The 23,986-nt window shown below is 46.2% G+C and overlaps 1 protein-coding gene across 2 annotated transcripts; it reads right to left on the bottom strand.

The window, feature by feature from the left end:
* Positions 1-15,218: 15,218 nt before the first annotated feature.
* Positions 15,219-23,922, bottom strand: DNAAF6 (dynein axonemal assembly factor 6). 2 transcript variants are annotated; one of them, XM_021534597.3, is made up of 7 exons: positions 23,873-23,922; positions 23,312-23,425; positions 21,459-21,522; positions 20,262-20,367; positions 18,328-18,424; positions 17,458-17,543; positions 15,219-15,968 (listed from the first exon to the last, which is right to left on the bottom strand). In XM_021534597.3, the coding sequence occupies exons 2-7, from the start codon at positions 23,402-23,404 to the stop codon at positions 15,833-15,835; spliced, it is 582 nt and encodes a 193-aa protein (XP_021390272.3). In that variant the 5' UTR covers positions 23,405-23,425; positions 23,873-23,922; the 3' UTR covers positions 15,219-15,832. The 2 variants fall into 2 exon arrangements, with proteins under 2 accessions (XP_021390272.3, XP_077642575.1); XM_077786449.1 differs by lacking the exon at positions 23,873-23,922 and having other exon boundaries at positions 23,312-23,579.
* Positions 23,923-23,986: the final 64 nt, after the last annotated feature.

Raw genomic sequence — 23,986 nt, 5'->3', positions numbered from 1 at the left:
CCGAGGCTGCTCCCAGCTCCCTTCAGCCTGCATTAAACCCAAGTTATTTCAGGACAAACAATCCCATCTCCTGGTTTATGACACTCATGTTCAGAAGGCTCGAGCCCTTTGGGATCCAGAGCAGACACTCTGTCCCCTCACTGAAAGAGAAGCAGAGCTCCTCTCACACAGTCAGGGGACCCTGCTCGCTCCTCTGTGTGGTGGCTGTGTGAGCTTTAATGTCTTTGTACACACTTGGAAGTCTTTTTTACTCTATAACGATGATCAAAGTGAAAAATTTGCCAAAACTGAGCTCAACATCAAGGCAAGCAACATGGGGCCTGATGTCCTCCTGGATGTCACATCTCTGTCCTCCTGGATGTCACACGTCAGCTGTGGCAGCAGGGCTGGAGGGAGCATTCCAACCCTCCTGTGAACAGCAGGACTGCAGGGCTTTTCTCTGTGCAGGTGTGGAGAAGCAGCCTGAATGGAAGGCACCAGCTAAATATAAACTCTGATTTAAAAGATAAGTGATGGTAAGTGGTTTCATTGTTTGGGAGCAAGGACCTCCAAACCATTCACTGGAAAAGACTCATCCAGCCTCAGCAGAGCCAGTAATTAAAGGTAACTGGCCCAAAGTAGTCACAGCACAATAAAGCAAGGAATGAAGATTGCACTCCTGTGGTGAGCTGACCTTGGTTGGATGCCAGGTGCCCATCAAGCTGCTCTATCCCTCCCCTCCTCAGCAGGAGAGGGAATGGGATGGGGTGGGAGGAGAAAATAAGATGGAAAAAAAACACTCATGGGTCCAGATGCAGGCAGTTTAACAAAGTGAAAGGCTCAAACCAGGAAATATCCTAATGATCAAACCTCCTAAAATCTGTGTGCCCGGGGAGATAATCCCCTGGCCATCTCAAGCACCCCTGGCAGGGCACTGCCCAGCTGCCCCAGCCTGCACATTGGCACCCCATGGGCAGGGTGAGGGAAGGGAAGGGAAGGGAAGGGAAGGGAAGGGAAGGGAAGGGAAGGGAAGGGAAGGGAAGGGAAGGGAAGGGAAGGGAAGGGAAGGGAAGGGAAGGGAAGGGAAGGGAAGGGAAGGGAAGGGAAGGGAAGGGAAGGGAAGGGAAGGGAAGGGAAGGGAAGGGAAGGGAAGGGAAGGGAAGGGAAGGGAAGGGAAGGGAAGGGAAGGGAAGGGAAGGGAAGGCTCTGTGAGCCAGTTGGGCACTCATAGCTCAGGGGATGCTGTACACATGTTCATTGTTCAGGGTCCCAAGGCCTGACACAAGCAGAGCACATGGCCCAGGAGTCACTTTAGTGAGGAGGGCTGTCCCTTGAAACTCCTCTTCAGAACACCCAATGCCCTTTCTTTGAAAGGCAGCTTTGCCACAGGGGGAGCTTCTGGTGCAGGCCAAAGAACATCTCCTGGGTTGCAGCAGGTACAAATCCCCAGGCATCCCCAATCCCAGCTGAGCTCTCCTGAACTCTGCCAGCCCTTTTCTGCAGAAGGTAGAAGCATTGGGCCAGGGAAACTCAACTTGTAGCACCTCTCCTGTTGCAGCATGCTGAGGAAATTTGGATTGTTCAGCCTGGAGAACCTCTTCAATCTGAAGAATAGCCTTCCAGTATCTAAAGGAGCTCCAAGAGAGCTGGAGAGGGACTTTTAACGAGTGCATTGAGTGATAGGAAAGGGGGAATGGCTTTAAACTGACAGAAGGCAGGTTTAGATTAGACTAAAGTTAAAAATGGTTTACAGTGAGGGTGAGGCCCTGGCACAGGGTGCCCAGAGAAGCTGTTGCTGCCCCATCCATGGAAATATTCAAGGCCAGGTTGGATGGGGCTTGGAGCAACGTGGGCTAGTGGAAGGTGTCCCTGCCCATGGCAGGGGGGTGGAGTGAAGTGGTCTTTGAGGTCCCTTCCAACCCAAACCATTCTATGATTTAATGCACTAGCCTCAAGCTTCCCTGAGCCTGTGGGGCTTTGCAACCCAATTCCTTCTGTTCTCAGCCATGGTGTGCCTCCTCTCCCTTCTCTGCACTAAAGCTGTACCCTGACATCAGCAAAACTAAGTACCTGTCCAGCAGAGGAAAGCAAGATTGATTTGACTCCAAATGCTGCCAAATGCATAAAGCCAACACAGTGGGAAAAATAAGGCAGGCAATTTCATCCTAGTTGCCTTCAGCAACAGTGACATTAGGTGCTATTTGATACAAGAGAGGAGTCAATATTTTGAGACTAAAGGACAATTATTTAAACCTGTGTATTTGGAAGGTCTGGAAGCTGTTCAGAGCAGGAGCACTGGAAACACTTCTGACTCAGGATTGTGCGGGCCCAACACTCTTCTTGATGACCTCACCCTAGTCCAGACTTCGTATTTAAAGGAAACCTGGGGCAGAGTTTCCAAAAGCAATGTTATCCCGATTATTCTCCACCATCCATAACCATCAACTGGATCAGCACTAAAAGTCAAGTGCCAAAAGTCTTTGCCAACACTGTATTTCCAGCTAGGAGCACAGGAAGAATCCTGCTCACCTCGCTGAGCACAAGCTCAGGAGCCCCAGCCTAATAATGCAAATGTCAGTGGCTGAACCTCCAGCCAGCCTTTGTCTCTGGCACAGGAATGCATTGCTGGGGCTGTGAAATATTAAATGAGGCGTTAGAGTCAAAAGAACAAAATTACAAATCCAGAGGCTGCTTTCCAATGCCCCCCGGGCTTGGCTCCAGCTGCCTGTGATGTAAACAGGGCTGGATTTATGGCAAACCCACCCCAGCAGGGGCCCCAGAGCTGGCAGGGGACAGGGGCTGGCTCCTGCACATCCACACCCCTGAGCCCCAGGCAGGGCTGCTGCTGCTCTGCCCCTGGTGATGCTCAGAGCCCCCCCAGCTCCCTCCTGCTGTCAGGATTCAGAGTTCCCACAGAGCCTGGGGCACAGCAGGGTGATGGATGAAGGCTTCTCAGTGCCAGGCTACTGCTTTTCCCATAAATCCACTCCATTTTGCCATGGGAATAGCCAGGAAGCCTCAGCAGGAGGTGCTTGTCAAAAGCCCCAGTCAGTGCCTTGGTACCTCTGCTGGCACTGAAGCAACTTTGCAAAACTGAGCTTCAGATGCCTGAGATCTGCCAGAAGTGAAATAAAGAGACATCCCAGAGAGCAGAAGGGGAAACAGGGCAGGCACAGAGGGGAGAGATGCTGAGATACTGCAGGCATGGAAATCCAGCTCCTGGTTTAGCTGGGAAATGCAGGGCTGTAATGATAATGCTGATGGGGCATCGTCTCAAACTGGGATGATGCAGGCTGGAGATGCAGAAAGGCACACATGGGCATGGAGAGGAAAGGACTGACAGAGCCTCGGGTGTAGTACTGGAGAATGTAGGAATTAACGAGCAAAAAACCTGGGAAATTCAAATCACCAGTGCCACACGATGGGCTGAATGCATCCTGAGCAGCACACAGAGCTCTGCAGCTACGCCAGGGAGATGTGGCACCCAGGGCACTGGGAGCAGCCCTGAGGGTCACTCAGCATCTGAGGCAAGTTAGGAGCTATTTTCACAATTCTATGCAGTTTTTCTGTAGGATGTTCAGCCACCACTCTGCCCAGAGAGGCTCATCCCTTTCTCTTGGCATAACCTCTCAATTTTTTTTTGAGGGTGAATTCAGAGTCATGAGTCCCACATCCATCAGGAGGGCAGGACTCCTGGCACATCCATGCCAAATATTCAGCCTCAGATAGCTCACCAGGAGGGTCTGGTGGAGGAGTGTTCACGACAGCTGGGTGAGGTCTGGCACCCTGTGAAGAAAACCACCTCTCCTTCAGAAGGAGAAGGATGTTTGCAAAGTGGGGCTGAGAAATGACAGCCACAGCGGGTCCTGCCAACTTCAAACTCCATCAGCCAGGATCAAAGTGCCAATATCTCTATAATGTTAATGAGGCACATGGTAGATAAAGTCCATGTTTGCAAAAATATTTGTGCCACCTAATCTCCTCACATCTGTGATTAACTGTGATCCCTTGATACTTCTGGTTGCTAGGGCAGAGCATTTTACCTGAAGCTGCCACAAAATTGCCATTTCACACCCTGATTCTGTCCTTTACTTCTCCTGTGCACCACTGGGTCAATAAAACCAATGCAATAAAACCCTGCAGCGCAGGGCAGTGTGAGGGAGGGGTGTGGTGGGACAAAGAGACAAAAGGATGGATTCCCTGCTGTGGGAATCCAGGGCATCCCTCTGGCTGCCCTGGCAGGTCTGGAACCCTGGCAGGAGTCAGGAACCCCCCTGGACAGAGCCCCCAGAGACACTGGCTGTGATCTCTGTCCATGGAAAAGTTTTCAATCTTACAGGATCAATTACCAGCTCTGAGTGTTTGATATCAGTAATAATTAAGTGTGGCACGGGTGCAAAAGTAGAATTTTAGGATTCTAGATTAGGGGTCCAAAGGGGACAAGATGGAGGAAATTGGGTGTGCCTTGTCCTTTTTCTCCTTCTTCATGCCCTCCATGTCTCACTGTGGTGTTGGCATTTTTCTGTTGGTTCAGGCTGGGGACACACTGTCCAACGTAGGTGACAGATATTGGCACATTATTGTAAATCCAGCCCAGGGAGTTTCTGGTATTTAATGTTTGTAACATCCCACTGAGGGCAGAGCCCCACACGCTGCCCTGCAGGACAGAGCTGGGCAGGGTAGCAGAACATGTGAGAGATAAACAGAATAAACAACCTGGAAACCAGCACAGACCAATTATGGCTTCTGCTTTGGCAGTGGGGCTAAAAGACAGAGACTTTCTACAGTCTCAGAATCATCTAAATGCCACAAATTCCAGCACCCTGGGATCAGCAGTCACAGGGATTGAGGAAACACCATTCCAGCCACTTGAACCCCACAGGGCTCTAAAAGGGCTCCCATCAAGGAAAGGTCCCCAGAAACCCCCAACACCAGAGGTGTCCCCACCTCGGGGATCCCTGCCCTGCACTCTGCTGTGAAGGGTGATACCTGCACCTGCACACCTCAGGAACTTCTGCTCCCAGAGCTGCCAGGGCAGCAGCTTTCAGGCAAGAGGAGGATTGCAAAGCAGGGCACACACACCAAGCACACAGCCCAGGGTGTCCGTGGCACTCAGAGCCCCGGGCTGCTGCAGCACAGAGGCATTGCAGCCTGAGCTCTGCTCACAGGAGAAGAGCCTGTGGCTGAAAAGCTCCTTCTGAGCTAGCAGGGCTACCTCCAGTGCACTGTCACAGCTCTGACCTGGTGCTGCAGGACTGACATCCACCAGGGCAGCTGATGTGGCTGGAGGGAGGGGAAGAGTTCAGCCCCCTTTCTAACAATAGTGTACACCATGAGGCAAGGGCCCTGCACGATGCTAAGAGTGAGGAAAACCCAGTGATGGGTTGGCTTAGATGATTTCCAGAGGTCCCTTCCTACCCTAACAATTCTGTGATTTGGTGATAGTAGCAGGATATTGAGATAAAATCAGAAATAAATTCCAAGTAGTTTTTCTGTTTGCCCAGGTGAATTACCGCAAGACCTGGAGAAGCTCACACTGCAGCCCCATCTCAGCCCCTCTCTGTGGGCTGTAAGCAGCCCTTAGCAGTGTCTCACTGACTAGATATTGCCCCTATTACAGGCTCATGTTGTGCAACTGCTCCTTTTGATTTCTGCCAAGCATCCTTTAGGACTGATCCCTTCACTTACAAAACCCTCACAGGTATTTTTGTCACTGACTCTTCAGACAAAATTATTTCTGCATAAATAGTCCCTGTTCTCTGCTTACAAGAATTGTGCTTTGACTGGAGAAAAGAAGGTCCCTGCAGCCTTGACACCTCTCCTTGAACTTGAGAGCACCATTTCTGAACAATGCCATACTTCCCTCAGCTAACTAGGCCTGAGTGAGTGAAATAAGTCTTTCCTGTGTAGCCAGATGCTGCATTGTGATGCTAGCCCAGAAAGAAAGCAAGCAGCTTAGACTGTACTGACAAAAGTCCTAATGGAACAATTAAACTCAAATAATTCAATTAACACTGCAATTGAATAATTGCATTTGGAGCATGGCTGTAATTGAGCAATATTTGTATTGTCCCAGCCATGAGGATGGGCACAGTCGCCTTTCAGCAGGCAGAAGGAGACAGATGGTGCTAATAAAGGGCAGAAGATGGATGGGAGGTCACCAGATTAAGTGTGCTTCCTTTTTTTTGGCCAGAGAAGGAAGGCAAACCATTGTGATGCTGTTGCCTTTAAAAGCCTAAGTAACAGAAATAGAAGAGACTGCAGGATTGCAGGAGTCTGCTTTACCATTAATTACTTTTTATTGAAAGCTCCCAGCCCGCTTGGCATTGCATCAGCAGGAGGGCAGCCGTGTCCCTGCCCACAGAGCCCCTTATCTTAATCGAGTTCAGCCAGCAGCAGCAAGTGCTGAGCTGAGACCTGGGGAGCAATGTCTGCTTCCCCTGGCAACCCCGCCAGGCCAGGAGGCAGCAGGCAGATCTCAGGGAGATAAAGCAGAGGCAGGAAAATAAACCAGTGACTGGGGCTGCCTCACTTGTGCCGGGGCAGCTGCACCCAGAGATTGCACAGAGAGAGCAGGAGGGGCTGAGGTCAGTGAGCAGGGCAGGTAAATCACCACCCACGACACCCCCGCTTGCCCTGCAGCCCAGTTTGAGGAGTGTCCAAAGTGGCAGCTCCACTACCCACTAACTCTTCTTTCCCTAAAAAGCAGAAGCAGTATTGCAGCAAATGGAAAAGCCACTGCCTCCATTTACCTGTGAGTACAGGAGCTGCAGGTGCTGCATGTGGATCTTCCGCAGAATTCACAGAATGACCAGGTTGGAAGATACCCTAAAGGTCATTGAGTCCACCCCAGCCCCAGCACCTCAACTCAACCCTGGCACCCAGTGCCACATCCAGGCTTTGTTAAACACACCCAGGGATGGGGACTGCACCACCTCCCTGGGCAGCCATTCCAGAACCTTATCACTATTTCAATGAAAAGCTTTTCCTAATATCCAACCTGTATTTCCCTTGAGGCTGTGTGCTCTGGTTCTGTCAGTGCTGCCTTGAGGAACAGCCCAACCCCAGCTGGCCACAGCCACCTTTCAGGAGCTGTACAGTGACAAGGTCACCCCTGATCTCCTTTTCTCCAGGCTGAGCACCCCCAGCTCCCTCAGTGCTTCCTCACAGGGTTTGTGTTCCCAGCCCCTCTCCAGCCTCGTTGCCCTCTCTGGATGAGCTCAAGTGTCTCAAAGTCCTTCCCAAACTGTGGGGCCAGAGCTGGGCACAGCACTCGAGGTGTGTCCTCAGCAGTGCTGAGTGCAGGGGCAGGATGACCCCCTGCTCCTGCTGGCCTCCCGTTCCTTTGAGGCTCAGGCTGATGATCAGCCTTGGGGAAGAAGGCATTTGGGCTTTCAAGGATTAGTCTCAGCCAAACACCAGCTGTAGCTCACAGTTGCCAGTGTTTGGAGATGGGGTCTTTCCTGGGAACTCAACTTTATCTGGTAGCCTGAGGTGCTGGGAATGGAAAAGTTAACAGCTTGGTTAACCCCTTTTAGTCTGAGAAGTCACTGCAAGCATGGTGTCTATCTTCTCTAGCTGTTCTGAGCTAGGCTCTTGGCAGCTTTGTTTAGAGTACCACAAATCTGCCTCTCTCCTCCTTTCCCAGAGCAATTGCAGTTGATTTTTTATTTATTTATTTATTTTTATGTCCAACTCCCAGAGCTTTCTAAGCAATTTAAACTTGTTTGGCAGATTTTTTTTTTTTTTTAAGAAAGAGGCAGCTGATGCCAGTATGCTGTTTGCAGCTCCTCTCCCTTCCCACTCTCAGCAACATCTGAGCTTGGTGGTTAATTACTATGAGACCTCTCCGCCTCTGTCAGTGTTAGCTGGAATGATGGGTTTACACCATGCATGTCAACAAGCATCTAGATGGAAAATAAACCTACTGATGCTGCCACTGTTGGGGAAACGAGTGTGCTGATTCAGGCATCTCAATCCATGTGGATGACAGGCACATCCTGCTCTGCAGCAGAGCTCTGATCACCGAGGGCCATGTCAGCTCCTGCTGTGTGCACTGCGGGACAGATCCATGGAAAACAGGCTTTGGTAACTCAGCTCTTTGCTCTCATTTGGGAGAAGTTGCTCATACATGCAAAGTTGACTCTGTTGATCTTTTCCCAGGCAGGAAAAGCACAGGACCATGTCCGTGTGGGAGAGGGCTGCTAACACCCCCAGCTTCCCTTCCAGCCGTGCCTCAGGAGGACACTCGGCCATGGGCATCTCCATTCCCTCACCACCACTGCCTCTGGCAGCAGGAGGAGCAGAAGCAGCTCTGTTCCTCTGGGCAGTGTCCTGCTGCAGAGCTGGGCAGAGTGAGGCACAGACCGAGCTGTGGCTGCTTCTCCTTGAAGGCACGCGGCCCTGCAGGTCCGAGAGGGGACAGACACGTCCCTGAGACAGGAAAGGCGCGTGATGGTGACGAGTGCTGGGACTCACAGCCCAGGAGATGCTGTGATATCCCACCACGGGCCTGCTCGTCCACCTCTCTGAGCCCTGGGGAGAGCTTTAGCATTCAAGTCCATATTTATTCCAGGACCTCATTTTCCCACCACAAGAGCAATCCCAAATCAAGGGGGAGAGTTGACCTCGCTCACCATGGCAGCTCATCTTCTGGGTAAGATCTTGCACACAAACTCATGCCCAGCTCTTTCAGAGTTTCTTCAGATGGGTTCAGGCTCTGTGTGCTTTGGTTTTATCAGGTGTTTGGCATCAGCCCCATCTCCAGTTCCCTCCAGTGAGTACCAAAACATTCTGCTTCCCGGTGACAAATTCTATGGAAAATATGCCACACTACCCAGATGGGGTTCCCCCCCTCCACTTTGGTAGAGCATTTAAGCAATTTTCTCTTTCTTTTTTGGTCCATATCAACTTTCTCTTGCTTCTGTGCTGTACCCTGTTCTATTACACATTTTTGTACCAAGAAATACTATATAACAAACTTGTATAGAAGCAGTATTTAAGCTGGTCCGTGATTCTTCCAAGGAGTAGAATTTCAACATAAAGGAATTTAGCTTGGCAAATGCTACCCAAGAGCTGCCCTGATCATCCTTATGCTGCACTGCACAGCTTTCATTAACCTAAATGAATTCCTGTTGTGTCTCATGGCTTCCTTCAGATGTTATTATGCCAGCTCCCAAGGACATCAACAATTCTCTTGATTTAAGAAAGTAGGGTGAGATGCTGCTTGGTTTGGGGAGGGGCAACAACATTGGAAAACACATTTTATTCAAGAAAACAAAAATATTAGTTCCAAATAGAAGCAGTGGTCCAATTAAAAAAAAACTCATTGAGCATAAACTTAGGAACTCATGATGCAAGAGAACAGAAATGGGGTTTTCTATTACTTCAGCCATTCTCTTCATTCAGCATGTGTATCACAGCAAGCAGTTAATTGTTACAGTGAGCTCATGGGCACTCTGTGCCCCCTTCCCCGGGACCCTGTGACTCTGATCAGATAACCCTGGACCCTCCTTCCTGCCCCAACGGGGTTGGCGGAGAGCCAGGGAAGCCCACCCTGCCCAAAGTCTGTACAGACCCCTGACATTTCCTGTTCGTTCTCTTTTGCCCTCCTCTCCCCTTGGACACCACAGAATAAAGAGAGCTGAACCAACATATCTGGGGTAAGAGCCTCTTTTGGAAATCTTTGCCATCTCCTGATATTCCTCCCCTCACAGCCTCAGACCTCTGGGCTAGCCTGATATTCAGGGGGCTGTGCGAGGGGGGGAAACATCAGTTAATCACCTTCAGCTCTCTTATCCAAGTACCGGTTCAAGACAACCTTGCAGAATCTTTGTAAAAATTTCATCTGCAGGATGCTTTACCCCTGGTCTGAAGGTAGCACCTGGCTCCAGAATAAGAACAATTCTAATGCCATCATTTATCTATTTACCTACTGATCTTAAAGCAAAAACTTGTGGTATTTATTTCCGTTTACTCTTGTGGGTGTTTTTTTTTTGTTTGTTTTTAGTTTTTTTTTTTTGTTTTGTTTTGTTTTTTTTTTCTTTTAATAAACACAGGCTGCTCTAAATAGGGAAAAGGAAGGAAGCAAGCATGCATATGCATGTAGGCCTAAAACTAGATGTGACATGGCCTGTTCCAGGTCAGGGCACAGCAATCTGTCACCCAGGCACTGCACACACAGCTCTGCTTACCCAGAAATAGGTGCTGCAAGGACAACACAGAGACTCAGGCTGTTAGGAGCATTTGAGAGAGTTCATGAACTCCCAACACCAACTCCCCTTTCATCTGTTGTTGATAAAAGTAATTGCAATGGGCCACCTTAGTCTGACCCCCAGGGTGAGACAAGGTTCCCAGCCCAATAAATCTCTGTGACCCAAGCACTCAGGCCCTCTTGGGAACCTCATAGCTATTCCAGGCACAGTCCCCCTCTCACAGCTCCTTTTGGCACAGAATTTTCAGTGCTGGTGACATTCTAACAAAGGTATCTCATCAGCCCTAAGCTCAGGGTGCCTGGCTGCTCTGAACTTCCCTTTCAACACACTGGTTTTAAAGGAACTTTGATAATGTCTTTCTTCTCCCACTTGTGCTTTTGCCCAGTTCACAGCACTCCCTCCCTTTCAGTGCCTCAATCCACACCCACCATTTAGTTTGCCTTAACACAGCCCCTGCTCATCTTGTTCCTCACAGTGCTGCTCCTCACCATTTCCCTCATCCTGGATGGAATCCTCTGGCTCCCTCGGGCTCAGCTCAGGTGAGAAAAGGTATGGCTGGCTATCCCAGCTGAAGCCATCCCTCATCCCCCTCTATAACTTGCCAGCTTGCCACAGTGCCCCCCAAGAGCATATCTGGGGATATAACTACAGCAGTCTGGGTCAGGAGATCCCATCACCAGTGTTCCCAGCCACAGAAATCCCCAGGGGTGGTAAACTCATTACTTGGGTCCCTGTGAGGGGTGGAACCCACCCAGAGCTCACATTATCATTTCACTCGAGTATTGGTGCTTACATTTGTACAGCTCCTAATCTGCCATTGCCTGCCAAGTGTCTGCCTTGCCCACATCACCTGATGAGTTAACAAAATCAGCTGTGTCCATCTCCATTCCTACCCTGTTCCTTTTTGCACAGCTTTCTGACATGACAAGAGTTTTCCAGAAGAGGTGTGTGGCTCTTTTTCTCTCTGCTTAGCAGCTGCAGGAGACAGGCTGCCAAATCAGAGAATTGTTTCAGTAAATACAACTTAGCACTCTTGAAAGTGTTTGCTGGGCTGTGATACCATCAAGTTAAAATGGCATGGTTAAAAAAAATATTGATCAGCATCAGAAGTGTGTTTCCAGGCTGCTGAGATCCACAAAGGAGACACCCAATTAAAGAGAGATGGTCTCTGAGGACTGTAGGTGGACAGTAGCTGTTATCATTCTGGCAACATCCTATGATCTTCTCTTCAGAAAGGAGTGTGTGGAGGCAGAGAAAAAAGATGAAAGAGAGGCCTTGAGATGAGAAAGCCCCAAATGATCAAAGATTCCTATGGATTGAGAGAAGTACTCTAAAACCAAAGGCATTCCTCTGTTGCCTGTGTCACTGTTGCCCTGGAGTGGATTTCAAAACCTGCTTTAAGTATTCACCTGGGATGTGGGGACACACATCAGGAAGCAGGGAGAAACTTTTCAGGCCTTGGGGAAGGCTGAAATTCTGAATGATTCTGGCTTTTTCTGAATTGGTTCATTTCTTCATAACAGATTCCATCGGGGATGTGTGGTATTGGCCACATGTGAAGCAAGGGCTTGAGAGGCCTCTCACTTCTGCCAGCACTCCTCACACAGCCTGCAGCATCTGCTGCTTTGGTGCCATGGTCCTGCACCAAAGTGCTGACACGCTCCAGGTTCTGCCTGTGCTGCTCGTGTCCCCTTCCACCCACACAGACAGGACACACGTCAAGGGAGGACAAAGCTCTTCACCCAGCATTGATCTGAGTGAGGGGAAATGAATCACACACTTCACCCACATCAGGCACATCCAACAAGGGTCAGATATGGCAGCTGCAACCTGCCAGGAGGCTCTGCTGTGACATGTCCTAATGTGAGAACAATCAGGGGAGATAAAGCACTTAGGAAAGGAGAGAAGAGATCAGTCTCCTGAAAAGAGCACAAACAAACAATCGTGATGGGAAGGGAAAAACAGAGACACTGTTCACCATCCTCTGATGAATTCATCACAATCTGAAAGTGAATTTTGCCCGAAGGAGAAAACAGAATGAAGAGAAACACAAAGAGAGCAAAGACAGACACCAAGAGAAAAATAATCTCCTGTTTGTAAAGATCATAGGAAAAAAATAAACCAGCCTCCAGCATATTCCAGGCACCTTCCCTGGAGCCAGGACCATGGGCAGACAACAATGACTGTGGCAGCAGCTCCTGAAGGGGATCCCAGAGAACAAGGAGGAATCCAAGCTGCAGGTGCTGCAGAGCAGAGGGTGAAAGTCTACACCAACACCAGCAGGATGAAAAGGAGCTGCTCCAGCATGAGGGAGACAGATCTGTCTGTACACGTAGGTGCAGCTTAGTCATTTTAGATAAACTTTGTCTGGAGGGAAGGATATACTGATAAAGCAGTGTTTCACACAGTGCAAGAAGTACACAAAGTTTAGATACAAACTTTAAACTGAACAGCAGAAAAATGAAGTAGTCTTTTAAGACAAATAGAAGGGGTATATGATGATATCAACAGCAGACCTGGAGGAAGATGACAATGAGAGCCTGCAGGTTTAAGGGAAAAATCTAAATTTAAGTTCTTGTACTGTCTCAGGTGTTTCTATGGAGCAACTTGTCTGAGATTTCTCTTCCTCAAGCTATAGAATGAGGCAAGTATCTTGGCCCCAGGGCAGCAAGTGGACAAAGGGGAATATGAAGAGAGATGAAATTCAAAGAGTGAGCTGGGCCATGTATTTTAGCACACCACCATCATTCTGAGAGAAGAGAATGAGAGAAGGCAGGAACAAGTCAAAATGGGGATAGTGGTTCTGCACAACTGGAGGACAGAATGTATGAACAAGGTGAGATAAGAACCTGCAGTTTATTGGGATGCTGCTGCAAACAAGCCTCCATCCCAGTTCCACATCTGCAGGATCCTCCACTTAACTGCAGTACATTTAATCAAGCTGCTTCTTATGGGAACCAAATAAAGCTTGATGATGCTTAATGGCTGGGGCTTAATGGCTGGGTTGTTTAACTGGGCTCATAATTTTGATTAATTAAGATGCTTGCAGGTGTTGGAGTGGCACTTTGGCAACGGTGTTGATGTTTAGAGGCAAAGGGAGTTCCCCTGCTGGAGGACTTCTGCCAGTGCTACTTCAGCAAAGCAAAGCTGCCCTCAAACCTGTACAAAAAACTCAACTCTGATAGCTGGCAGTAGCCTCCAGATTTCTGGGAATTTTGACAACCTGCGAGTCGTTTTGGGAGGATATATGGAAAAAATCCAAACCCCCAGACTCAAACTTTTTCTTGGAGCAGCCTCTATATCCTTGATAGGATGGAAGTGAGAATGGGAGAGGCTCTCCAGGTGATGCTGGTGCTTTCAGGCAGAGGATCTGACCAGCCCAGCAAACTACCCACCCCCAGAGCAGCGTCCCTGCTTTAGTGAACAGGGCAGCAGAGCTTATCCTGAGTGGAACACACAAATCCTGGTTGCTTATGAGTTTGTCCCCTGTGTTCCTCTGTCCTCACTCTGTGATTTCAGCCTCCCTCTGCCAGGATATCACCCTTGTCCTACCCAGTGTCACCAACCTGCCAGCTGCCCCTCATGGATGACCTACAGGAGCCTGAGGTGGATGCACAGAGAGAGTGGAGTGGCCAGCAGGTACAAGAAATCACATTACAACCTCCCTCTTAAGCAGTAGAAATTTGTATTTCCCTTTTCTATTTCTTACAGAACATACTTACCTCAGGTTCTTGTCTCCTGAATGCTGATAAAATGCCCTCAGGTTAAAAAATATTTGGAGATAAATTATGATATGAATACCAGTGTGGCATATGCTCATTTCCATAAGAAACTAACACTGGAGAGAGGCACAATGAGCCAGACTCATTACTATTTTCAGTATCAAACACTGCCATTAAATGAAGCAGAACTTGATGATTTAAGGCTTAGTAAATTACTACTGCCAATTATAAAGGCAATGTAACCTTGTGGTTAGAGCACTGGAGTGGGGCTCAGAAGAGTTGTACCCTGCCATGGATATACTGAATTAATCTGGACAAATGTTACCTTCACATGTATATAAATACTGGTCAATCTTCCACTTTTCCTGCAACGTGTATAAGAAATGCAAAAATTAAACAGCATATTGTCTAGGGACCACAAAGACAACCTTTTTTCCAATAAACAGCTTTTTTTGGCAAGCACAGGAGGGAAAAACTGAGTCAGGAGGAATGATGTCAGCCTTTTCTCATACATCTACATTGTCCTGCTCAACCACAGCTTTGGAATAAGAGACATTCAGATCTAATTTATGGAAGCTTAAGCAGATACCAATTGGAGTAGCCCCTGAGTGTTATCAGCATGTTTCATAGCTTGTGATAAATCATAAATAAAGTATCTGCTTTCCAGTGCATTAAGGCTGAAGCAGAAGTTGATTAGGATTATTCTGACCCAAGCAATGGTTCACTTTTCAGGGGAGTGGTTGAATGTCCAGACATCAGCCTAATTTGTCCTGGAGTTATAATGCAGTGTATTACAAACATACAGTGGCTACACCTTTAAACTCACTGTCAGTGTCTGCAATCCATCATGGAGTATCCATCTTCTCATTACAGGCTGACACAAATTTACCTGCATGGGTGCTGTCTGCAGTCTGGCTGGTCAATTATTTTCCTCTACCTCCACCCCAGAAGAATGCAGGACTCAAGCCATTTTGCTCTGAAAGTACTCACAGGCTTTAGGTTAAGTGTACAATTAACATGCCAGGGCCTGCTTTTCCTCTCCACTTTGATCATTGAGCAAGTACCTCAGTTTTCTGCAGGACTAACAATGTTAAATTAATATATTTGCCCAGCAGCTACTGAGAGAAACACCCTGGTTACCCAACTTTGTATCTTCAGGTTGGACCTGAAGGCCAAAGAATAGATTTTGCAGCATTTCAGCCCTTTGAGAAAAGCTTTGTTATGCAAAATTCCTTTTATCTCAACTTTTACAAAGTCTCTCAGAGCATAATGTAGAGAAGGCAGACTCGAAGATAACTGGAACTGTTCCTTAGAACCTATTATTTTATTAATCAAGAAAGATCAGAAAAATAGGTGGAGGGACAGCAGATGAATAGACAACACTGAACCATAAATTGTCAAAAAACTGTTCAAAAGAGCTGAGATGTTCAGCAATCCAACTGTAGCTGGTTAACTTGTTCTGCCAGTGTAAAAGAGCCTCAGATGTGGATATGGATCCCTGAAGAATGATCTTCTCACCAAGAAATAGGCAAGAGAAGATTCTGAACTGGCCCCAGTCCCACTGGAGACCAAGCAAGGACATTAGCACTTGCAAGTCTTGAAACCAGACATTGTCCAGAGCCTCACTGTGCTACTTCTCAGCCCTGACCTCACAAAAGGTTTTCTCTGGCTGACAGAACTGGAATCTCCCACTTTCTGATTCACAGGGTCTGTACCAGACTGAGGGAAGCAGAAAGTTAACCAGAGCAGTGTAAGAGCCAGACAGCATTAGCTGTTACAGCCTGGGGGTGCTGTGCTCCTCCTGACTCATTTCTCCAGAGATATTCCCCTGTTCAAGGGAAACCATCTACTATTTCAGAACAAGTTGGGTTTCCAAAAGACTTCAAACTAGAACATTAATTTTTGCAAATTATCTCTCTAGCCATCAGAAAAATTTAGGAAATCCAACTTTCTTGAGACTCTCAAGGTGACTTCCAAGATCTCCTCTTCAGAGAGAAAACGAGCTCTACCCTCCTTGCTGTTCACAGGGTAGGGGAGGTGCAGCAGCAGCTTCCTGTGAAAGAGGACACAGGGAATGTCAGTGTCTCAGATCAGGGGAGCAGCTGAGATGTCACTGCAACTTACTCCTGCAATTCCTCACTCAGTATGCCAGGGAATGTTATTCCAATAGATCTCCTTATTGTGACAGGTTGTGGGGCTCCTGCAACACCTCATGCACAGCAGGACTGGATTGAAATATTTCCATCATTTAAAAGCAGCTTGGCTTAGAAGCAGCCCCAGCACTACAGAGCTGGAAGCAGTTACTTTGAGTCTTCCTACCCATCTGTGGGAAAACAAAGTTTTTCAGTATGTAAAACTTGACATCTTGATTATTTCCTTCATACTGAAAAGATTTTCACTTATATTTCTGAAAGCAGCACTGGTTCAGGCTGTACCCAAGCAACCATCAGATTTATGGTGAACTTTTTATTTTCTAGGTTTGTGACTAGAGACAGCTGGGTACTGAGAAGATAATAGCAGATCTGAGTCACCAAAAAGGTAGAATTGCAAAAGGAAAAGGATGCTGAGGTTTTCCTACATCTGCAACATTGCATTAAGCTACTTCTCTTACTGCCCATAGGTTCAGCAAGTCATAAGCCGAACAATTATTCCTCCCAGTTTTCCAGTTTCAAAACTAACATTCCCAAACCTTATTCCACTCCTGTTGCATCCTTGGGTTAAAACCAAGCACAGGGAAACTGATGGCCTGGTTTTGGCAGAGAAAAGTGAATTTTCTATAGTTAGTCTACTGGGGACTTATTTAGGCCTTAATCCATGGCCTGCACCACAAATTTATCTGCAGAAAGCTATTCTCATATAGATCTTCCCACACTCCATTCAGTGCAGCAAGTCAGCCCAGAGAAGATTAAGGTTTCTTATAAAAACAATCTTTATGAAGAAGGACTTTGAGCGAAACAGACATGGGAATTATCTGGAAATCTCAGGCAGGGGAATAGCACACTGAGGGAGAGATGGAGGAAGACTGAGAAATCCAAGAGTGCATCAGTCAGTTGATTATAGGCTTGAAATACCCCTATTAAAAAAAAAATCAAAGGAAATCTCTTTAGAAAACCTTGTAACATTTCCATCTCTGCATTTGTGCTTGGATATGTCCATAATTTGGCTTTCAGCTATTGAAAATTTATCTGCACTTTTTTACCATCTTCAGTTATATCTATTTGTACAAATTAGTTCTTAGGAATACTAAACTAAGTCTTTGAAGACCTTGGGCAGCTGTTTGCCAGGTGTTTTGAGCCCTTGAAACCTTGTTGTTTAAGTAGCCAAAATCTGTCCCCAAGCTTTTTACTGGACAGTATCACAGATTCAAAGCCAGCAGACTGTACACCCAGGGATGGACTATGGGCGTTTTTTCCGTATTTATTTCTCATGAGCAATTAATAGTACAATCATTAGCTTTCCACACAAAATGCAGTTCAAAGCTTGGCTAAACCCCATTTCAAACAAGGTATTAACTGTACTTTTATCAATTGTGCTACACTTACTTTTTGGGAGTTCGGAGGTCGAGAACCTTGTCCTGGATGTCTAATGTGATGTCTGAGTACTTTGTCTCTGGCAGCTTGATTTTAATCTGAAATGATGGGCAGAGGTAAAGCTGTGATTACATGTTACCCTAAAAGCCATAAAAGAGCTCATTTTCATGAATATTTCAATGCTAGTATCAAAGAGCAACGTTTTGAGTAGGTAATTTGTATCAGAGAAAATACGACAGTGATAATGACTGCTTTCAATAGCTTAGTGATGTGTATTGATATCCTATTCTCTTCCAGTTCCTGAGCTGCTAATGTGCTTGACAGGTGTTCAACATCCAGCAAAAGCCTCAGGCTTTGTGCATTGCAGGGACAGTTTGCTTCTGCTAGAAAGATAACACAGCAGTTCTACCTGTCCTGGAGCTCAGAAACCAGAGAGGTCTTTGATTATATAATGATGAGGCAGGATCTGATAGCTGGAACTTTAAAGGCTGTCAGCATTGTAGCATTCTGCTAGCACACACACCTTGTAAAAATGCAGGAAGATGAAAAAACTCTCCTTCCCAGCCCCTCTCCTCTCCAAACTGTGTCCAAGATGAAACTTCATCTCAGAGATACATTTTATTCCCATTAAGTTTATATGGGGCATATGTATTTGCATAGATTCCCTTGAGCACACTTGGTCCTTGAGGAGATACAAGTTCCTCAGGTTAGCAAGTGTAAATGTCATCTAAAAATGCTTGGAGAACCATGAGAAAATGCTACAGGAGGTCAAAGGCAGCAGTGGAGCTTGGTGTTTACATTCTGTCCCTCAGAAGGATGGGAAGATGGAAAAGAGCAGAGAAAGAGCACAAAGAAGGGACCAGAGCTCCAGGCTCAGCTCACCACTATATCTTCACAGCAGGCAGTGGAGGGGTCTTTCCCAGTCATCCCAAAGAAGACATCCTCTGTTCCCACATGCTGCTTGAATGAAATCTCATACCTGCCAAAGAGAAGTCATTACTAAATAATACTGGAGCAGGAGGCTAAAGGAAACTGATTCTCAGAGGACTCTAAATCCTCCTCCACACTCTCTCTCCTCCTTTGCAGTCTCCCTGAAAGGCTTCAGTCCATCTGCACTGGGTTTCTGTTCAGAGCCATGACTGAGACAGCTGGAAGGCAGGTGAAAATCATTTACTCCACCTCCCAAGGCACTCACCGTGCTGCCTCTGCTTCCCTAACAGCCTTGGCAGGACCAGGCAATGCTTCCTAAGCAGATACCATGCTTATCAATGAGTCAAACACCACAAACTCCTGGGGAATGGATTTAGAAGGGGGGATGCCACAATTACATATGTTCTGTCCTGTCTTTTAGCATATTCTTGCAGCCTGAGCATAACACTTTTGAGCCAGACTGTAGTTTTGCATTCAGCTAACATTTATTTTCTTCTCCTTCACATCTACAAAATGTAGAATCACATATTCCCTTGCTCTTGGTAATTAATGAATGGGGAAAGGAAAACTGAATTTGTATTTATAACACATGCTACTCCTACTAAGTTCAGCAAAATTACTGGGGTGGATCACTTGTGTAAGCTGTTAGAAAGTCTTTCACATCTCCAGTGCGCATCTGCATATGTAATAATTGCTAAGTCAGTGACAAATGTGTCTAATAGCTCCGGATGCACCTCTGTAGCCATCTGTTTTCCTTTTAGCACATTTTCTTTGCTTCATTTGATGAACTATTGTAGACTTATAATTCTCTCTTCATCTGTGCAAAACGGGTCAGAAGTGCTTGAGGCTGGAGAAGCACTGCAGAGGGGAAGGGTCACAGAACAGCACGAGAAAAGCTTCTTTGTACCCACAATACAAAGACAGCGTGTTCTGTACCTGACAGGTGACCATTCCAAGGACAACTGTGCGTGAGGGTGAATTCCAAATCATTTTCAGAAAGGCTGAGTCCCCGTTCAGGTGGGTCTCAGGTCCTGTGTCTATCTGGGAAATTGAAAACCTCATTTTCAGAAAGGCTGAGTCCCTGTTTACGTAGGTCTCAGGTCCTGTGTTTAACTGGGAAATTGAACTTCTCATGCAGGAAAAAGTGAAGATTCTGGTGTACAATGTGCAGCTTCATGGGCTACAGTCCATATGCTCCAGCATTTAACACTTCAGGACATGGCACTGAAACAATGCTTGGAAATGCAAAAGCTGCTTTATGGACTTTATGGACTCAGGGATTTCTGACCTCTACAAACTCCACCTTACATGCCTGATTTCAAGAATATTTTTGCTACTGTTTTTCTATGAGCAAGAAAAGGCTCTGGTTTTAAATAGTGCTGTGACAGACTAAGATTGAATGACAAGATTTAAGAGCTCAGAATTGCCTGCACACAGCTTTTCTTCTGCAGTACTATTTGTCTCTAAAGAGCTTAAATCTTTGAAATGCAAATATACATTGGAGTACTTTATGAATTTATGAGTATGGAAAAATGGATGCATCTCAGTTGCAGCAGGAAAAAGCAGGTATTTCACACAAATGGCATATTTTAAAGTTAATACATCATTTTTCTGACCTACTTCCCCTCCTAATCCCACTTTATAGAAGTTATTGACACTGCACATTAACTTATTTTGGAAAAACCAACACAAATTTCTGTTCTGGGATCAGAAGATTTCAAGAGAGGGGTTAAAACCATTCCTCGCATGTTGCTTTAGATGCAACACTGATATCTTTCCTTTTTTTCTTGCATGACACAATCTTTTCAGCTGGCTGTAGATGCTTTTTAGCTCTCATTTACATTAATGCTATGTAAAGCCCACACAGGCAGTCTCAGCATTCTTACTCTGGCTTTTCTCTAGGGTCCCAGGTATCATCAAATTCAGATTCTTCTGGGACCTCCTCTGGATTCCAAATGATTTTCTTGTTTTCAGATTTCACTTGAAAAGTACCTGTAAGTGAGGAGAAAAATCACACTGACACATTTTGAAATGTCTCTGTTCTTCAAGGCTTGCTGAAAGCTTACAATATTTTTCAAGACTGAAAAAAAAAGAAAAGCCATTTCTAAAGCCTAGAAAAGTATTTCTAGGCTTTAGAAAAATCTTTGCATTAAAAGCATTCTAGGTAATGATTACAGTCTTCTTCATCTTACTCTCTCATGAATGAGGATTTGCAGAGGGAGGATGTTTTCCTTTCACTTAAATCTTCTTTACCCAACCTTTATTTCCTGAAAATCCTCCTTTCTGGCATATAATATCTAGCACTTCAAAATCAGTAAAGTGTAGAGGGATGAAATACTAATCTTTCACAAGCCCCCTGACATGAGATTTTCAGTGAGCAGAGTCACTCACAAGAGGATCACCTCCTCACACAGAAATCCAGTTCTTGACATTAATTACTGGGCACAGTCCAGACAAGGTGCTTAAGACACATTAAAGTTTATGGGCAAACTAGAATGGTTTATGTCTGTCCTGCATGGAAAATATTCTTTTAGTAAGCTAGTAAGTGTGAAACTTGAAGATTTTAGAGTAGAATCTCTGGTTATTGTTGGATAGCAATAAAAGCAAAAACAATCTATTCTATTTGCCAGGGCTCCTTTCCTGCAAAACTCACCCTGGCCCTTGTTGGCCTTTCTTAGGGCTTTTAATGAAAGTGCTCAATAATGTGACAGCCTCAGCTCCAAAAAACTTAACACTAACTTTGCCAAGTCTTTACCAAAACTGCCTTCCTGTCTTTCCTGAGTACTTACCTGGAGCTTTTGCTGCTCAGTTATGATCCCTGCCGCCCCTGACCAGGCTGTCCTCTGAACTGTTATCATCTCCCCTGGAGGCTGCTCTGGTATTACCCTTTCTGCTCCTCTTTGCATGCTTTAGAGTTAAGCTTTCAGAAAAGGAATCATTTTACAGTGCAATTGTAAGAAATGTCATGCTATGTCCATCTCAAAAGTCAGTGACTCCTCTTTTATTGCAGTGGTATCATACTAGAGCTGTTACAGTCTGCTGACATGAGGCTGAATGCCAAAACAACAAATACTCCTCCTTACTGGTGGTCTCTTTCTTGGCTGGTCCAACACTCCCAGGAGTCATGGCACCAACAGAACAGCGTGGCTGCAAAGAAAGACACGAGGATCTTAAATCAATTTTTTATAGAGCCAAGCTTGCTTACAACTATGATGTCTGTAAATACAACACATCATCTAAGGGCAAACAAATCCCTGATAGAATTGAAAAAGCATTATCCCAGAGTTTCACCACTGAACCACTGAACATTCTCTTCACTCTCACACAGCAGAAAGTGACCTTGACACACTGGGTTTAAGCAGGACTCACAGAAGCCCAGTAATACAGACAGATGTGCTTTTTCAGTTTTGGTTTCCATGGCATTTTGGCAAAATTTCCATGCTTTGCCTGCCATGAAAATATTACAGGAAACCAAGGGTGCTACATGAAAGCCCCATCACAGCATTTGGAATCCTTTTTAGAGTAGAGATCATGAGGAACAACATTTTCCTCTAATTATGAATCAATTTAGTGCTAATAGGCCAATGTGAGGCATTTCTCTATATATGAAGATTCCTTGGTTCAATAAAAGTGCCTCATATGCACAGAGCATTAAATTAAATCAAAATAAAGATTTCAATTTACCCAGATTGACTCAGACTTAATTGACATCTCTCGTGGCAACTTTCCATTTCTGTCTCTGAAGTGTCATTCATTTTATTAATAAGATGTAAACAAATTCTTTTTAAAATCAGGATGTTTACTGCAGAGATGCACAGCAATAATGCAGGGTTTAAAAGGCAGGCATTAAACAGCTGGAGGATAGTTGGGGTGTGAAGGACCACATCTGTAACCCACTGAAAGAAAACTTCAAGGGATATGCACCCCTTTTATCCCAAATATTACTTGCATTGCCATTATTGGGGCTGGTCAGCTCTTTGTTGAGGAATGATTTGGGGGAATACTCAGGCATTTGCCATTTTTGTTATCTGGTGGGGGTTTTTTGTTTGTTTTTGTTATCTGTGTGGGTTTTTTTTTTTGTTTGTTTTTCTGGTTTTGTTTGTTTGTTTGTTTGTTTGTGTAGGGTTTTTGTTTGTTTGTTTTTTCATTATTCATGTCATAACATGACCTATGCAAAATCCTGAGAGACTTAGCAAAGTTTTGAGCCTTCACAGAGGCCTTCTACATTGTTGGCACCTTTGGGGCTCCTGGGAACATTTTTTCCCAGCACACAGGCAGGCCTAGATAAAAGCAGGTGTTGCAGGAATAATGCATGTTCTCCAAATGCTGTGATTTTCATCTGCTCCTGAGAGGAACTGATATAGAAGAATACATTCAGGTATTTCTCTCATTATTCATTCAGATTATGTACCTTAGAATGATTATTCACCTTGCCCTATTTTACAACCAGCAAAATACCTATTGTACTTCAGTGATCAATTATCTCTAGAGTTCTTCAATGCCTGACATATGCAATTAATACATTCAGTTGCCTCTGGATATCTTGGTCCTTACTCAGAAGCTGAGCAGCAAATTTTTCCCCATAATATCTGGCTGTAATTGCCTTCATCTCCAGCAGGGTTCAGGAAAAAGTGGTGGGAAGTCTGGAGTATCTAAAGCTCTTTCAAGCCCATGTTCTCTTTTCCTTCAGGCTGAAAAACTAATCCATGTGTTGTCCTCACAATGTCTCCTTGTTTTCCTGGGGCATTTTGCTCATTCTCAAGAACTGGTTACTCTGAAAGTATCCTTGAGCTGTTTCAGTCAAACCAAAACCTTCTAAGGTTTTCATTCTGTTTTTACTCTCTCTGGAGAAAAAGAGATTAGCTTCTCCTTGATTAACAAGATTGGGCTATGGTACAATATGTAAAAGAAGCAGCAACTCTCGTGGAAGGCTCACCACATCATCATCATCATCATCATCCTCTCCTGCAGCATCACGCAGCAGTTTGGCGAGGCTCTGCAGAGAAGAGCCTGAGAACACGCTGTCCATATCCGTACCCACTGCTCACCCCTGCAGGGAAAAAAAATGACACATGAAGTGGGAGCCAAATGTGCTTGGAACAGCCTGTAAAGCACAATTTTCCTACTGTGTGTTTGGGAAGGAAAAGTTTCGCCAGGTTCCTGAGTGTGTAAGGACAAAATGTGTAAACTGAAGCAAAAATCAAAGCATATGCTGAGATGGACTGTCCCACCCTGTATCCCCTAACCCAGCCCAGTGTCCCCAATCCCAGCCCGGTCTCCACTGTCCCTGCCCGGTGTCCCCAATTCCGCTCGGTGTCCCAAATCCCGTTTGGTGTCCCCTGTCCCAGCCCGGTGTCCCGTCTCCCTCCCGCTGTCCCCTGTCCCTCTCTCTGTCCCTGTCCCCCCCTCTGTCCCTGTCCCTCCCTCTGTCCCTGTCCCCCCCTCTGTCCCTGTCCCCCCCTCTGTCCCTGTCCCTCCCGCTGTCCCCGTCCCGCACCCGGTCCCGCAGCCGCGTCCCCCGTCCCCACAGCAACGCCGGCTCGCCCCGCCCCTCGCGGCCCGGCAGCCAATGGGAGCCGCCCTGCCGCGAGTGGCGGCCGCGCCGGCCAAT

The sequence above is a fragment of the Lonchura striata genome, chromosome 14 (genome assembly GCF_046129695.1).
Source record: "Lonchura striata isolate bLonStr1 chromosome 14, bLonStr1.mat, whole genome shotgun sequence".
In the NCBI taxonomy this organism is placed as follows: domain Eukaryota; kingdom Metazoa; phylum Chordata; class Aves; order Passeriformes; family Estrildidae; genus Lonchura; species Lonchura striata.
The sequence above is the reverse complement of the archived record's forward strand: the minus strand, read 5'-3'. Positions and strand labels throughout refer to the sequence as shown.

Excerpts from the sequence above, each read along its gene's own strand:
- DNAAF6 (XM_021534597.3), bottom strand. The coding sequence starts at position 23,404 with ATGGACAGCGTGTTCTCAGGCTCTTCTCTGCAGAGCCTCGCCAAACTG. Across the intron at positions 21,523-23,311 it reads ATGATGATGATGATGATGTG|CCACGCTGTTCTGTTGGTGC; the intron begins GTGAGCCTTCCA and ends CTTTCTTTGCAG. Across the intron at positions 20,368-21,458 it reads AGCCAAGAAAGAGACCACCA|GTACTTTTCAAGTGAAATCT; the intron begins GTAAGGAGGAGT and ends CCTCACTTACAG.